The sequence below is a fragment of the Pagrus major genome, chromosome 20 (genome assembly GCF_040436345.1).
Source record: "Pagrus major chromosome 20, Pma_NU_1.0".
Taxonomy (NCBI): Eukaryota; Metazoa; Chordata; class Actinopteri; order Spariformes; family Sparidae; genus Pagrus; species Pagrus major.
Genome location: NC_133234.1, coordinates 5,951,026 through 5,966,999, shown reverse-complemented (window position 1 = coordinate 5,966,999; position 15,974 = coordinate 5,951,026). Strand labels below are relative to the sequence as shown.

General features: G+C 42.2%; 1 protein-coding gene across 1 annotated transcript in view; it reads left to right on the top strand.

The window, feature by feature from the left end:
* Positions 1-15,974, top strand: part of jmjd1cb (jumonji domain containing 1Cb) — a 115,289-nt gene that overhangs the window by 81,649 nt on the left and 17,666 nt on the right. Inside the window, exons 4-12 of the mRNA XM_073489112.1 lie at positions 6,200-6,305; positions 6,503-6,627; positions 7,044-7,187; positions 8,135-8,176; positions 11,164-11,434; positions 11,726-12,280; positions 12,384-12,729; positions 14,161-15,148; positions 15,364-15,561. Coding sequence (XP_073345213.1) covers positions 6,200-6,305; positions 6,503-6,627; positions 7,044-7,187; positions 8,135-8,176; positions 11,164-11,434; positions 11,726-12,280; positions 12,384-12,729; positions 14,161-15,148; positions 15,364-15,561 — 2,775 coding nt within the window. The remainder of the gene's footprint in view (positions 1-6,199; positions 6,306-6,502; positions 6,628-7,043; positions 7,188-8,134; positions 8,177-11,163; positions 11,435-11,725; positions 12,281-12,383; positions 12,730-14,160; positions 15,149-15,363; positions 15,562-15,974) is intronic.

The following is a 15,974-nucleotide window of genomic DNA, read 5'->3' as shown; positions in this document are numbered from 1 at the left end:
TTTCCATGTAATGCACTCTGGTTAAGCACCACCACGTTCCTATCCAGTAGTCTGATCCACAGGGTCATGCTTCATCATTCAGTCTTTCCCTGGTGCCAGAAGGTTAACATAAATTCTACTGTCTGTTAAAATGTGACGTAATAGTTGTTTATAGCTCTTCGTTTACAATGTGTTTTTGGTTCGACTCTTTTTACACCTCTCTGACCCATTGCATTGGTCCTCTAGCCACTATGTCCCATAAGCTTGTATATGATGGAGGGTTTGCAGGATGATATATATCTCAAAGCCTTGTTCTTTTTCTTTTATTGAAACAACCTATATTTTTCAAATACTAAGAGACAGCAGACCAGTTAAGGCCCTGCACAGGATAAGAACATTATTATTTCACTGGCTACATGAATAGATTTTTAATACTGTGAAAAATGTCTCCTGTCTTCTTTTCAATTATAAATTTGCAGCTATACATAAAACAATCTTTATGTCTAAACTACATGTGCATACCTTTTCTTTTAGGCTCAGAGACTCAGAGACATAGACTGTTATACTGTCTGTCTGTCTGTCTGTCTGTCTGTCTGTCTGTCTGTCTGACAAGAGTGCAGTGAATCTGACAGGAGAGGAAGGAATCAGCAGCTGCCACACACACACACACACACACTTTTATAATGCTCTTCAGCTGACAGTCCTGCCTCAGTGGAACTTTATGGCTTTATGCCCTGAAGTGCTCCAAATACAAAGCTCTCTCTCTCTCTGTCTCTCTCTGTGTCTGTCTCTCTCTCTCTGTCTCTGTCTCTCTCTCTCTCTGTCTCTCTCTCTCTCTATCTGTGTCTCTCTCTCTGTCTCTGTCTCTCTCTGTGTCTGTCTCTCTCTCTGTCTCTGTCTCTGTCTCTCTCTCTGTCTCTCTCTCTCTCTCTCTGTCTGTCTTTCTGTCTCTGTCAAATCTATATTCATCCCAGTGTCATGTTACGTTGACAACATCTCATGTGCTTACACACACACACACGCACACACACGCACACACACACCCAAACAAATGCTTGCTCAGACAGCTGTGGTGTCAGCTCACACTGATGCTAGATATAGATGGATTGGCTTACATGTGGTTTCTAGCTCTCTAGCTACCGATAATAGGCCTCTCATTTTAACAGATGACACCTAAGTTGGACATTTAAAGTGACATCTGTTACTGTTAGATTATTTAGATTATTACTATTACTATTATTATTATTATTATTATTATTATTAATATTATTATTATTATTACTATTACTATTTAGATTATTTACATTCATTTCCTCACTTGTATAAAGGACAAATGGCTGTTTTCTGGTCTGTGTGCTCAAAAAAAGCTAATGTCTGTGCTTATAGAGCTCAGCAGTTCTGTCATGACCACCCAAGATAGACTTACCACAAGCTATGAGATTGTGAAACAGTGGAACAGTATCTGCTCCTTTTGAAGCGGCAGATCTGTATGATATGTTTTACCACACTAGTGAAAGTCATGCAGGCTAGAAAGTTACTGCTAAAAGGATTGGCTCATTTATGTTCAGTTTACAGTTTGCCTTTTTCTAAAGAGAAAAGTGTCCAAAGACCAAAAAACACTACAAGTCAGGCCGTGTACTGGTGTCTGAGGGTTGGAAGTTGAAAAGGGATCATTGGCAGTGGTTTATGGGATGAGTAGTCCTTCACATTTTAAATTAATATGTACAACCTATTATGTAAATGTCATAGGAGTGATTGAATGCGATAATTCACTTCAGGGACCAGAGCCATCTAAAAAGTCATCTTTACTGTGGAGCTCTATTTCAATTTGACTAAGGACACAAACACCAGTCTGTATCACCTGTATCATCAGATTGGCGAGTCATTCATGCAGGAGCTTGTCAGATTTTGTCAACAATGAGCTGACCAGTCATTTGTCTCTGGTACCAGGAGCTGTCAATAATAAATATAATACATAAAACGGCCTGCCCTGCAGTCTACAAGTCAAAATGTCCTGACCATTTTTGAGATACCTGACACACTATCCTATAGATAACTGAGCCAAAGACGATGTTTGATAAACACAAAGTCATAACTGAAAAAATGAGTTGTTCAGAAATAAATACATCTAGTGTGAACTGATGGTGTGCACATCTATTGAGTGCACATACTGTATATATGCATACATATACTGTACACATGTATACATACACAAAAGCACATACACAGTAATGTGTGGAGGGGATGTGTCCAGTGAAATGTACAGCAGGTCACAAGAACAGTGTATCACATAAATCTGACCTCTGGCCAGCCAATCCTCAGTCACCATGTACTGCACTGTACTCCTCAGTCACCATGTACTGCACTGTACTCCTCAGTCCCCATGTACTGCACTGTACTCCTCAGACCTGACAGAAAACAAACATGCATCATTTCAGTCCCTGAACAACAATATGACCATCAGTGCTAAAAGAACAAGAACATCAGAAAAGTCTCCCACAATCCTCCTGTCTCAGCCTCAGCGTCTCCACAGCAACAATGATTGTCCCTGAAAGGAAGGCTGTTTGAAGTCTTTAACAAGCCATCTGTCTTGTCTCCATATATATGTGAATGTGTGTCATATTTGTTGTTATGTTCCTAATTATTTCATGCACAAGATGTCCTTGTGTCACACTGTGGTGTGTCTGCCTCGGCCCTTTGTTGTATCCACAGCAGGATGTGAACAAATAGCCTTGAGTCGGAGAAATAGTCTGAGGTAAAGGCCGAGGACAATGATTAAAGCTGTTATACATATTTAATCAGTACATCATAAGGTATATGTATTGGCTTTGAAAAACACACAAGAAATCCCACTCACTATTGGAAGGGCTGTCTTTATACTCCTCGTCCTGTCCTGTATGACAGAAGCAGATTGGTTTTCCAACGTGGTTGTTTAATGTCAGACATTACATTGAGCCTCACAGAGAGCTGCTGTCACACTGCTGCTATATCTGTCATGTTCTGCAGTGGTTAGTTGAAATAAACCGCTCACAACCTTCCACAGCAAGTCCATTATCATCATTCTGCACTTGTTGCCACTGGACTCATATTGTGTTTTTCTCCAGTCTGAGGAGGATGAACCAGCCAGTGGTCGTGGTGACCATGTTGCCTTGGTAACAGTATCTGTGCGTATGGTATCAGAACAGGTCAGAATACATAGCTTGTTGATAGTAGAAATAGAAATAGACTCCAGTGACAGTTATTTTCTGTCGGTGTAAAGCTAAACATAGTCAGTGCAGGAAAGTGAGGTTGTATGAGGCAGATCACTGTCAGCTCCAGTGTTGGCACTGTTCCTTGAGATGAAGGATTTCATGCTCCTCTATGATAAAATAAGTCTGCCACCCCAGGCTAATGTAGTGGAAAAGATTTATTGGACATATATTAACAAAGCTGGTTTTATGTCTTTACATGCTGGGTAACTGTTGTTAACTGTTAACTCCTGAATGAATTTTAACCCTATAATACAAACACTGTAAGATTCTGGTATAAGCTGTTAGGATACTGAGTGTATGACTGATATGGCTATTTACAAACTGAATATTAAATGTCCCTATTAGAGGTTGACCAATAGTGGATATTTTATTGCCGATATATTTAAGACCGTTTGGAGCCGACAGCCTATAAATTGGCCTTATAAATCTGGAACTAAAGTAATTAATAGGTTAAAGGGATTTTTATATTTTGAGCTATTATTTTCCCTCACAGTTAGTTATTCCAGCTGAAGCTGACATTACAATAGAGGACATAGAGCTTGTGTGCAGAAAGTCGTATAGGATCCTGACCTTGCTGAAAACTTGCTGAGCCATCGGCCACTATCGGAGCCAAGTTCCACCGGTACCGATTATTTTTAAAATGTCCATATGATGCCGATCAATCACCCCAACCAATTAATTGGTCAAGCTCTACTTTTTATCATGTACTGACAGTTTCTGTCTGCTTCATATTTATGTATCAAAGGTAAAGTCAGGGTTAGTCTTCGGTGATGTCCTTCACAGAAATCACATCAAACAGCTGTTTACACTGTTTAACTGTTCCTGTGTGTAGAATAAACTGGATGAATTTAATGAGTTGAAGCTGGAGTCTGGTACTACAATGGTAAAAGATTGAATCAGAACAACAAATTGTAAGAATATATGAGAGACGTTTATGCTGACCTCTGAAGAGCTGCATTCCAGTGAGCTATTTTTAGTGTGTATGCTGGTTTAATTTAGAGCTGAACAAGGCTATGAAAGTAGAGCACTGCAGCAGGGCGAGACAGAGAGAGGCAGAGGGAGAGAGAGAGAGAAAGAAGGTGAAATGAAAGCTGTGACCTCATCTCATCCGCTCCAAGCCTCCTGATCTCAGTTTACCCATGATGCAGTCAGACATTTAGGCTAGTATGGTTCATGTCTGTCCCACATGAACTGTTCAGAGGGAGAAAAGATGTAAGCATTCAATTCTTATTCTATATGTTTAAGTTAATATCTTCATGAACTCAGTGGATATTTTGTTTGCTGTGATAATATTTTTTTCAGTAAGCCATGACAGCCATTAAAAATTTACCACGTCAAGATTTTGTACAGATTTACTGAAGTAGTCGAGCTAACCACTGACTTCCTCTGGGTAATGGGAAGTGCCCCAGCATGAGTAAGTTTATTTTTGTCATCAACCACGACTATGTATCAGCCTCTCATTAGAAGGCAGACAGACTTTTGACCTCATCTGCTGAGAGAAGAGGTCTCACTACTGTTTGCATTGTAGTAGAAACAGGAACCCTGTTACTCAGTAACACTGGACAGTGGTGGTTTTTGGCTCAGTATTTTATTCTGATAGGAACTAAGAGCCAGAGAAAAATATATTTTCTGTTCTGATTCACATGCAGTGCGTCACATCATGTAAACAAACAAATACAGTCACTCACAGGACAAAAAGCTGAGTGAGCTCCCAGTGTGGTGGTTTGGTTTCCTCTTCCTCATTCTGTCTTCTGATAGCATTGTGTTTATTAGTGCCAATGTGTGTTTGAGTGGTGAAGATGACTCAAATGTCTATCTTCTGTGTTTCTGTTCATTATTCTTTCCAGATTCTTCCAGTATTTTCACCCTCTCTCACCTCTTCACCCCCACCCACACACACTCGTGTGTGTGTCTCGCATCTAATATGTGTGTGTGTGTGTGTGTGTGTGTGTGTGTGTGTGTGTGTGTGTGTGTGTGTGTGTGTTTATAAGGCTTTTTTTTTGGTTCCATAGACAATTCAGTGTTTATTCATGTGTCTGCTCTTCTGTTTCTTCTGTGTATTTACAGCAGAATATCATTCTGTTACTGTCACGGGGATCAGAATCACAGACTTTTCACACTGTCTGTCTGTGTTTATATGTTGACATGTCACTATTGATTGCTATCAGTTGCACAACAGAAACCCTGCTGCCGCTCTTTACAAACATCACTCAGACCTTTTCCCCCGTACACGGGTATTTTTAAAAAAACAGGGTTTTAAAAAACAAAACAACTTTGTCCAGACAAGGATTTTAGCCGCGTTTCAGAAATGATCTCCGTCCATACTAACACACATGAAAACACATATCACATGAGCATTCACTGAGCATGCATGTGGAAACTGGACTGCTGTTTACAGAATCAGCCTTTAAATGCCATATAACATTATAACATCCATTTTGTCAACACACCAAAAAAATACTCCAATATCATAACAGATACTTCGAGTTCACATAGCAGCAGCATAGCAATGTCTGTAATTCTCTCGAAAATTTGGTCTTATCCCTCCCTCATTACCACCACTGAGGAACTCTGAGGGTCCAGAACACCCCAGCTGCTCCAGTGGAGCCTCTCACTGACCATCTGTACAGCTGTGTGTGAAGAGTACAGTACAGATATATGCCTACAGAATATCCTACAACAGAAACAAAAGAAGAAAGCACGCTGTGTGTTTATGCAGAGCTGGAGGGAAACATTGCAGAGATTGAACCAGCTGAGACTCGGCAGAGTCGGGCTGTATCCCTGCCACCACTAACCACACTGCTGCAATTTACTACTTTGTTGTTTGTCACTTGAAAGAGGAGAATGGTGTGACGGCAGAGATGAGCACAGCATTTTCAGATGTATCTGTCTTAGTACGGACTTTTTGTGGAAGTTTCTTTGTGTTTGATACTGAATTGTGTGTGTGTGTGTGTGTGTGTGTGTTTCAGGATGAGGTGGACAGTCAGAACCCAGTGTTAAGAGACAACCATCAGCTCTATGAGGAGGTGAAGGGCTGGCTCAAAGACCAGAAGGTGCAGGAAATTTTTATGCAAGGTAAGCTTTCTGTTAGCTCTTTATATTGATTCATTGTTACAATGTATTAATTCTAACATAGTAACAGATGTTTTGACTCACTCTGCTCTGTCATGTCATTACTGTTACAACTGTGTCTTACAATATGAGGAAGCTGCCGTTAAGTTGTATTCTTCCAGCAGTGGGACGATAACACTAACTGTTTCCTTTGCTTCCAGGTCCCTATTCATTGAATGGCTACCGCGTGCGTGTGTACAGACAAGACTCGGCCACCCAGTGGTTCACTGGCATCATTACACACCACGACCTCTTCAGTCGAAACATGGTCGTTATGAATGACCAGGTACGCTCACAGTACATACATGCAGTGTTCTTTGATGTGTGTGTGTACAGGTCATATGTGTGCTTAACATTAAGTGGTATAATTCATGACAAGCTGGATACACACAGAGAAATTAATTAGAATTTGTTAGATACTAGTTGGCACAGAAAATATTCCTTCAGCAAACGTGAGGGGAGAAGATTTAATTTTACAGCTGACACCTGTCCTGTACTCATTCCTACTGAACACAAAACTAATCTAACATTACCTTCACATTCACATCTCTTAGAGGTTGACAACAAACTTGTTGGCAGGAGTTTTTGTTGACTAAGTTATCGCTGTGAAAGTGAAACACTGCAGTTGTAAAACCAGGAGGTCATTAGGTCAAATAAACTCAGTTCACATGTGGACATAAAGTGATTTTGGTGTGTGTTCAGGTGCTAGAGCCTCAGAACGTGGATCCATCTATGATCCAGATGACCTTTCTGGATGACGTAGTCCACTCCCTGCTGAAAGGAGAAAACATCGGCATCACTTCAAGACGAAGGTCTCGATCCAGCCAGAACAACAATACTGCCCACGTGAGTACACACACACAGCACATGTGTACAATAGTTAAGAGCTTTCTAACAGCTGACTGTGGTGCTGAAGAGAATGAACACATTTAAAAACATACTGAAATATTTAACTGTGTTATATATTAAAATATGCATAAAAGTACAACGCAAACATGAAGAGAAATTATTACATTATGATGTCATGTAGATTTGTGCACAGTCAACAGGAGGAGATGAAATATTCTTCTGGGTAGAAATAAGTTTAAGATTGAAAACGCTGCCCTTAAGAACATATTAAGTCTCAGATCAAACAGGATTCCAGATGCTATCAACAAGTCGTGCTGGTGATGTCATTCTTTTACTAAAGCACCAACAGACTGTACATTTGTGGAAAAATAAAATAACCAGCCTTAATATACACAGAGAAAAAGATGTGAACATAATGAGAGCACAAAACAAAATAGTGGATGTTTCAGAAGTGTTTATTCAGTCAAAGAGATGAACGCATCATCGACAATATCAGTGACAAACAGGTAAATGAAGGTATATGATGACTTTGCCTAAAACTCTAATAGCTCACACCTTTTTCCATCAAAGTGCACACAGACATCGCCTGGCTGATGAACAATGGCATTATAAACACATTAACATTCTGCTTGCTTGCTGTTTTTTAATAGGTTTAAAGCAAAATAAGTTTTTGTATTTTTTGTTTAGCTTTACATTAAAACTCAACACTCAGACATATAGTACACTGTTGCACTGGTTACCAGTCAGCTCCCTGCAAGTTACAGTGATGACAAACACTACTGATGTTTTTTGGAGGCACATATTGAAGCAGTCTGTTGAACAATCAGTCATTTCTGGTCCCGCAGTCATTAACTAAATCTTTCCTTGTCCCACATTTTCTGTATATTCATTTCATGTTGTTATTTTTCTCTTCTTTTATTTTTCTTGCTGTTGACACACTAAAGATGACCGGAGGGAGACCCGGCGGGACCACTGGCAACACTCAGGTACCCTCAACCCCCCACCACAACCCTCAAACCCCTCACACTTTACACTACAAACAAATAAAAATGCAAAGTCTATTTAAGTGTAGAGTCACAGCTGACAGATATGATCAGTGCTTGATTGAAAGAAGAGGCACCTGGTTTTCTTTATTATGCCCCAAATCTGAACATTTCCTCCCAGCCAGCTGTTTGTGAGATGTACTGTAGCTGTAAAGTGTTCAAAGACAAGTCTGTTGATTAAAACTTAAGTTTTGAGCTGCAAGAAGACTTTGGAGAAGAATTTTATACAGTGTCACAAAACTATAGTGTGTATTTTTAAATTCACAGTCTGGGAAAAAAAACTTTCTGTATGTTTGCTCCTTTGAACTGTATATCAGCTCTGGAAGAAGTTGTCCGACTGAACTGTCACATCCTCAAGGTCCAGATTGCCTCTGTCCTCACAGTTCACTGGTTGTTGGCAAGAAGTCTCCACACAGGAGCGATGAAGTGATAAATCCAGAGTTATGAAAGGAAACAACATTTAGAGAACAGGTGCTTCTGGAATACACAGTCAATGTTTTATTTCTATTCCTGTTTTGATACTTTGGTATCTTCTGGTCATCAGAACAGCACCTGGTGAACATGGTGGACTGTGTTCATTTTATACTGTCACTGTACAGACAGTACCTGTGATCTGATAACACATGCAGAATCTTTTTGCTGGCACAGTGATTTATTGAATGAATGAATGATGCCTTAAACTGACTTTGTCATGGTAATCTATTAAACTGTGATGTTCCACAACAGGTTTATAGTAAAGCAGTATAAACTCTTCAAGCACTCATCATTTCTTCAGTGTATTCACAGACATTCACCTTTTCTCTGACCTGTATGTCTCCCCTCTCTTGCCAGCAGTATTTTTACTTTGACATGAACTGTTGTATGTTCAAATGTCTGTTTGATTTAGTGGAGATCAGCCGTCACTGAGAGTATCAGAAGAACTTTTCTACTGTGGTCAATATAAAACATGTGGGGACATAGTTGGATTATCTCAGTTGAACACTTGTACACATTTAAACAAAGAGTAAAGATTGACCAATTAAAAATCAGACTTCACTCAGACCAGAGATTCTGCCTGCACTGCCATCTAGTGGTTACTGTCTCTGCCACACACTGTGCAGTCCAACAGTTCACAGTGTAAGAAATGCTACATCACAGTGTGGTGTGGTCACCAGTACTCCGACCACACCACACCACTCCCAGCTGTGATGATGGGTGTTGACAGTAGTGAATCAGCCCATAGAGGTCAGGGCAGCAGTGCTTTGTGTAGTGTGGAGCTGCTCTTTAACTCCAGCCCATAATATCAGGTCCAATCTGTAATTCTGAGCAACAGTGACCTCTGTGCTGTCTGATTGTTGCTGTTAGTTGAAGTTGCCATTTATGTTTGTGGGTTGGCACAAACAACACATCGCTGTATCCATCTCCTTCAATAGCCTGGTGCAGGATCAGGCTCAGTGTGACAGCATCAGGCTCAGTGTGACAGGTTAGGTTTACAAAGAGACAAAGTGCTGCTCTGCCTTTCACAAATGACTGATTTGACCGGGCTGATGAGGAACTGATGTCACTGTACCAGACTCTCTGGGCTCGTTGGAGCCGCCCATGATATTCAACTGTCTCACTAGACACTTGTTTCCCCCACTGTTTATTCCATCTGGCCAAAGTCGCAGTTCGCCCTACAAGGTGGCTTCCAAACCTTTCAGCATGTTTGAAAATGATCGACATGTCCTAGACGGGGTCAAAACAGGGTCAGCCAGGGGGGTGACGAGGAGACAGGCCTAACATGTGAAGCATCAGCATAAAGCTCTTGATTACTGATACTTTATTCTATTTTCACAAGGTTATAAGCAGAACAACTTCACACCTACACCACCTATACTGCTGTGGGTGACTGGGTCAGGATTTATACTTGCCCTGTCTGTGTGACATGGACTGCATGAGTACAATATGACATGGAAACCAACTTTTGTTAATAACAGAAGTATTGATATGAATTCCAAGCTGATTTGTCAAAGTACAGTGACTCAGGCAGATGTTTCAGACTTATATAGATTGACAACTTACAAATGGTCACAGTACTGTGCAGTAAAATCTTGTCAAGTGTTGGACAGTCACGCATTTTTTGTTGTGTTGTCTCTGTACAGCTGCACATTGGACTGGAAATTAAACTGTAACCAAAATGGTAAATTCTTGACTGATTTAACTTAAAGGTTTTGGGTGAATAAAATTGCCACGCCTTCAAACAACCTTAAAGTTCCCATTTTCAGTCCAATGTGCAAGACAAGAGTCAAGACAATGAAAAACATATTACTGTTGTTATTCTTTCTGACTGTGCTATTGACATCCAGGTGAGGTTTGTGTGTTTATTTGTTTCTGTCAGTTATTTTGTGTTTGTGTAGAAGTATGTATGTATGTGTTTATTTATTTGTATTTCTGCAGAAGAATTGGTCAGTATTTACACTTTGTTCATTTATCTGACCTCAATAACTTGATCACAGTCAACAGCAGCATAAACCACATCCTCCAAAATGAATCAACAGTCTCGATGTAAACTTTATTGTTGACTGCAGAGCTGTTGGATTGGACTGCATTAGTTTGAGCTAGATGGACCAAATAAACTGAGAACTGAGAGTGTATTTTAAAGTCCAGTGGAACATCAGTAGAACTAAGATTGTAAAGTAAAGGATCTATGGCAGGACTGTTACATTGGATTGTTTTAAACTGCAAAAGAGAGAGATATAAGAGATATTCTAAATAAACTGATAACTGACTGTATACATTCATAGTAATAAATAAAGATGCCCCATGCTCAGCAGTGCTTCTCTTCTGGCTGCAGCCGGTACACTACTGAAACCCGTAACTTGCTCCTTGTTTTAATGTAACTGTAAATAAAATAGTGTCAATCTGTATGTTTCACTGTATGAGCTAATGTATGGCTTTTTTTATTTTTACAGAGTCACTACACGCGAGCCCAAGCCAACAGCCCCCGCCCCATCATGACCTCATCAGGCCCCAACTCAAAAGGTTCCCAGGGGACACTGGCCTCCCAGCAGCAGAGCCAGTCACAGCAAAGCCAGCAACCAGCTAGCCAAACACACAACTCGCCCGGCGGCAGTGGGCGGGAGCAGAGAGAGCAGCGCAGCTCTCGCTCTTCCAGGAGGAAAGGATCAGATAGCAGTGTTCCAGAGGAGGACAAAGACAGGAGAGAGGAGACCACAGGGAGAGGTGAGGACAGTCAACATCAACATCAACAGTCTGTATTCACATGTTGATGTCACACAATGTTAGTAGTGATGGAATGTAACTAAGTATGTACCTTCATGAATGTACAGACACCATCTTGCAGAGATTAAAATTAAACAAAAAACAGCCAAGTTTAATTTTAGCCTCACAGGAGGTGACTTCAGATATTACAGATGATATAATCTGCTGCTGTTATCATTTTGACCACCCTATATATAGATACTCTAACCTGTATCCAAAAACTACCTGTTGGTCTCTTTTTCATTTGTCCAGACTCCAAGTCGAAGGCCAAGCAGACGGTGAACAAACGCAGGAAGGGCGAGGAAGATGAGAAGAAGGCAGGTCTAAAAAGGCTGAAGACTGACATGACCTCTGACCTGTCAGAGAGCAGCGACTCCGAAAACCCTCACAACAAGCGGACTGCCCACTCTTCATGCTCCTCTTCTTCCTCATCGTCTTCGTCCTCCTCCTCCTCCTCCTCTTCCTCCTCCTCAGAGCCCAACTCTGAGAACGAGCTAAAGACTCGGAGCAGTGATGTGAAACCAAGTGTTGTCTCCAAAAAGGAGGAGGACGAGAAGCCACTGATGCAGGGCACCAAAATGAATGATTCCTCATCTCTCATTGGTCGCCTGTCCCCGTGGGTGGACCTTCAAGCAGCAGAGGACAGCAAGAAAGGTGTGGTTAAGGAAACGGGCAAAATGATAACGAAGGAGGAGGAGGAGTTGGTCGCGGTAACACAGATCACCCAGTCTCCACGGCAACAGACGCCTCTGATGTCTGACACGGTTCAGGGCAGCGTTATTGAGAGTGGCAAGAACACTGTGAAAGGTACAGTCCACTGATGCATGGCAGCTGTCATATATATGATGATTATCCATGAGTTCAGTATCCTTACAGTACAATGTGTGATAATGTATACTGTTTGTTTTAGCGTCATCTCGATCCCAGACGCCGTCGTTGTCCCAGCTCCACAGCGGTGGTGTGATCGACATCACAGATGATGCCCAGGCGACGGTGCACCAGGAGAGTTCAGAGGCGGTGTCTGCGCTGCTCGCCTCCCAGAAGGCCGAGTCCACGTCCCTTTCACCTTACCTCCCCCTCAACCCCTCTCCCGTCTCCTCGCCTCCTGTGCCTCCATCTCCCTCTCCGTCAGAAGGAGGCCGGAGGACAGATATTGAACCTCCCATGCAGCAGCAGCAGGCCATTATAGGAGGTGGTCTGACATCAGCCAGGAGCTTAGGCAACAAGATAGAGTTTGCTCCTTCTGAGGTCATCAGGTGAGAACAGAAGGCTTCAAACTTTGTTTTTGTATTTCTTAAGGTCAGTTTGCGAATGTTACAGCTCATGTCCCCAGTATGATGGCAGGATGGCAGATGGAATTATTAGATCTGGTCCCCAAAAGATCTCCAGATTTGATAGTGTTCAATTAAGCCTAGGTGAGAGTAGAGAAGGTCATTGTCTGGAGAACATGATGCGAGTGGACATGTTGAGGACGTTGATGACGTTGATGATGTTGCACAGAGTGTAGCTAATTCGTACTTTTTTCTGCTGGCCTTTATTTTGCTTTCCACTCTTTTGTTAATAGTGAAAATTCATCCAAATTCAATGTAGTATTAATGTCAGTGCAGCAACAGTCATCATTATCAGTCTCCACACATGTGTGAAAGGTAACTCCATGTTCTGACCTGATCCCCTCGACATTGTCCAGGATTCAAATATGAAAACAACTTCAGTGAGGTCAGGTTACACAGGTAATCAAAGACCTGCAGTAACCTGGTTATTGTCAGTCTGTGAATACATGTAGCAGATCACTGTGAGATCTTTCCCATGGCCTCAACATTATTTTGAAATGATGGCTTGCTTATTTTGACTGTTGTAGTGATTCAGTACACCACTTTTTCAGTTTTACTTGATACATGTTTACATTGCTAAGAAACAGCCTTTCTGAGGGAAATCCAAGTTCTCTAAACCTTTTAGGAGTCACCCGACTATAGGAAACAGACTGACCCATTACTTGAGTGCATGTAAGCACTCCGAGTGTCCCACTACCTGTTTCCATGTTAGGAAAGCTGAATAGTATAGAGCTGAATTTCATTTCTATAGCAGCTTAAAAAGTCAGCTGAAGAAAATCAGTATTACTGCAGCGATGAGAGAACATGTGAGCGGCTGTTTATTGCTCCTGATGAGCAGGCTGCTCCTGATAAGCAGGCTGCTCCTTGCATGGTAGCCTCTGCCACCAGTGAATGAGTGTGTGTGTGTGTGAGTGAGTGGTCGATAAGACTAGAACAATGCTATATAAATACAGTACATCCACCATAAAACTATCAAAATACACATACGAAGCTGGTCCTAAAGATTAGGAAATGAAGTCAAGTTAAAAATGCTTTTGAATAAAAGGATGATTGCATTTGTAAGAATTCCTTATGGGAATCCTTGATAGCAAAAACCTGCTCCATGAACTTTGACCTGCAATCAATCAAACTATTGACAATGTATTAGAAATAAAGTGTGCTTTGGCTCTACGGAGGCTACAAAATAAGTAGCAACCAATTAAAATTTGTTAGCCATAAAATATCGATCATGAATGATCAAACACACCGTTGTTATTTTATTAATTCATTTGAAATTATGTAATCGTTCCTAATTTATAAAGTAGACTGTATCAATCATTTTGTCCAAACACAAGTAAAATCCTTTTTTTTCCCCAGGCCTGTCTCATCGGTGGCTGAAAATGTGGACCTGGTGGAGAAGGAGAAATCTGTCCTTCCTCATCATCTTCATCATCATCATCAACAGCAGCATCATCATCAGCAGCAGCAGCAGCAGCACACACAACAACAACACTACACATCTATCCACCCCGGCATTAAGAGCCCGTCTCTGTCTGAGGAGACGAGAAAACAACCACAGCAGCATCTGCCCCCCCACAAGATGAATACAGTCCTCTCCCCTGACCTTGCCAAATCCAAAATGAGCCCCAACCTGGCTCAGCTTGACCCCGTCAAACAGAAAGTCCAGCATCCCAATAACTCTCAATGCCACCCCTACCCCAACACAAACCCAGCTGACCTTCACAAAGCTAAGCCCCACACGGGCCTGCTGGACATCTCCAAACCTAAACCCACCACCTCTCCAGAGGTCTCTAAACATAAAATACCGAGGTACTCTGATACCTCTCCACCTCCGACAGGCCGTTTGTCTGCTAAAGCAGAATTAGTAGAGCCTCTGCGGTCTGGTTTCAAGCCGGTGCCAGCGCGCTCAGAGTCTGTTGGAGTCAGTACGAGCAGCAGCAGCAGCACCAAGAGCCCTCTGATCATCGATAAGAACGAGACCTTCACTGTTTACAGAGACCCGGCGCTGGTCCGCTCAGACGCAGAGAACTCTGCCTCTGCCACTGTTCCCTCCAACCATGTGGCAGCCTATCTCCATCCCCACCTGCACACCCTCCACTCACCCTCTCCTCACTCCCCTTGCCTCACCCCTGCATCCCACCCCCACGCCACCTCACACCTCCTTGCCCCTCCTCACACCTCTGCCCTACCTCACCCACACCTTCTACCCCCTGGGGTGCTCTCAGCCATGCCTCCTCCTGCAGCATCTCTCCTGGGGGGCCACCCTCGGCTCGACTCCCCTGGAGGGTTGGGCCACCTTGCTCTGCCTCATCCGGCAGCCACCCACCAGCAGCAGTTCTTACAGGTACGACTCCAGATGCATTCACACTATTTAGTCGCATTAGCAAAGACTGCTGTATAATACCAAGCTCTGGGCGTTGAGGTGTGGGAAGGGCTAATGAAGAGAAATGTTCCCTCCTCTCCAGATTGATCCAATGAGGATATGGAAGTTTGAAGCTGAACATATTTAAACCATTCTCTCAAGAAGAAAATAAACTAAAAATGTTTCTCTATTTTCAGAGTCAGGGCCACCCTCCACCCTCTCTACTTGCCCAGGCTCACAGCGGGGCAGCAGGGCTGGGTCTATACCCCATCCTCTGGCAGTACCCCAATGGAACACCAACCTCCTACCCCCCAGGGCTCAACCTGCCCCCCACAGCTAAGTGGGTCCACCCTGAAAATCCTGTCACCGTGAATTCAGAGGCCTCTCTCAGGAGGGTAGGTGTAAAAATTTGGCCTTTATTTGTGTGTGCTGTGTAAGAATGTGAAAGTTAGCTACCTGTTTGTTTTGGAACAAGAGAGGATGGATGGAGGAAGGAGGTTTTGGCAGGCAGGAAGAAGAAGTAGAGAAGGAATGAGGATAAGAACCTGATATGAAAATCAGATAAATCTGGGCTTTTAAACCTGTAATATATAAAATAAATGAATGTGATGATCTTTTAATGATTTCTGACATTTTCTATGTGATTCTAAGTTCTATATCATGGGCAACTGGACTTGTTTCAGTTTCTTAAAGACGTTTCACCTCTCATCGAAGAGGCTTCTTCAGTTCTCACTAACTGAAGGAGCTGCAGGCTTTTAAAGTCCTTACAGAGTCAGAGGTTTTTGCAGATATTCTATAACCTTTTTGT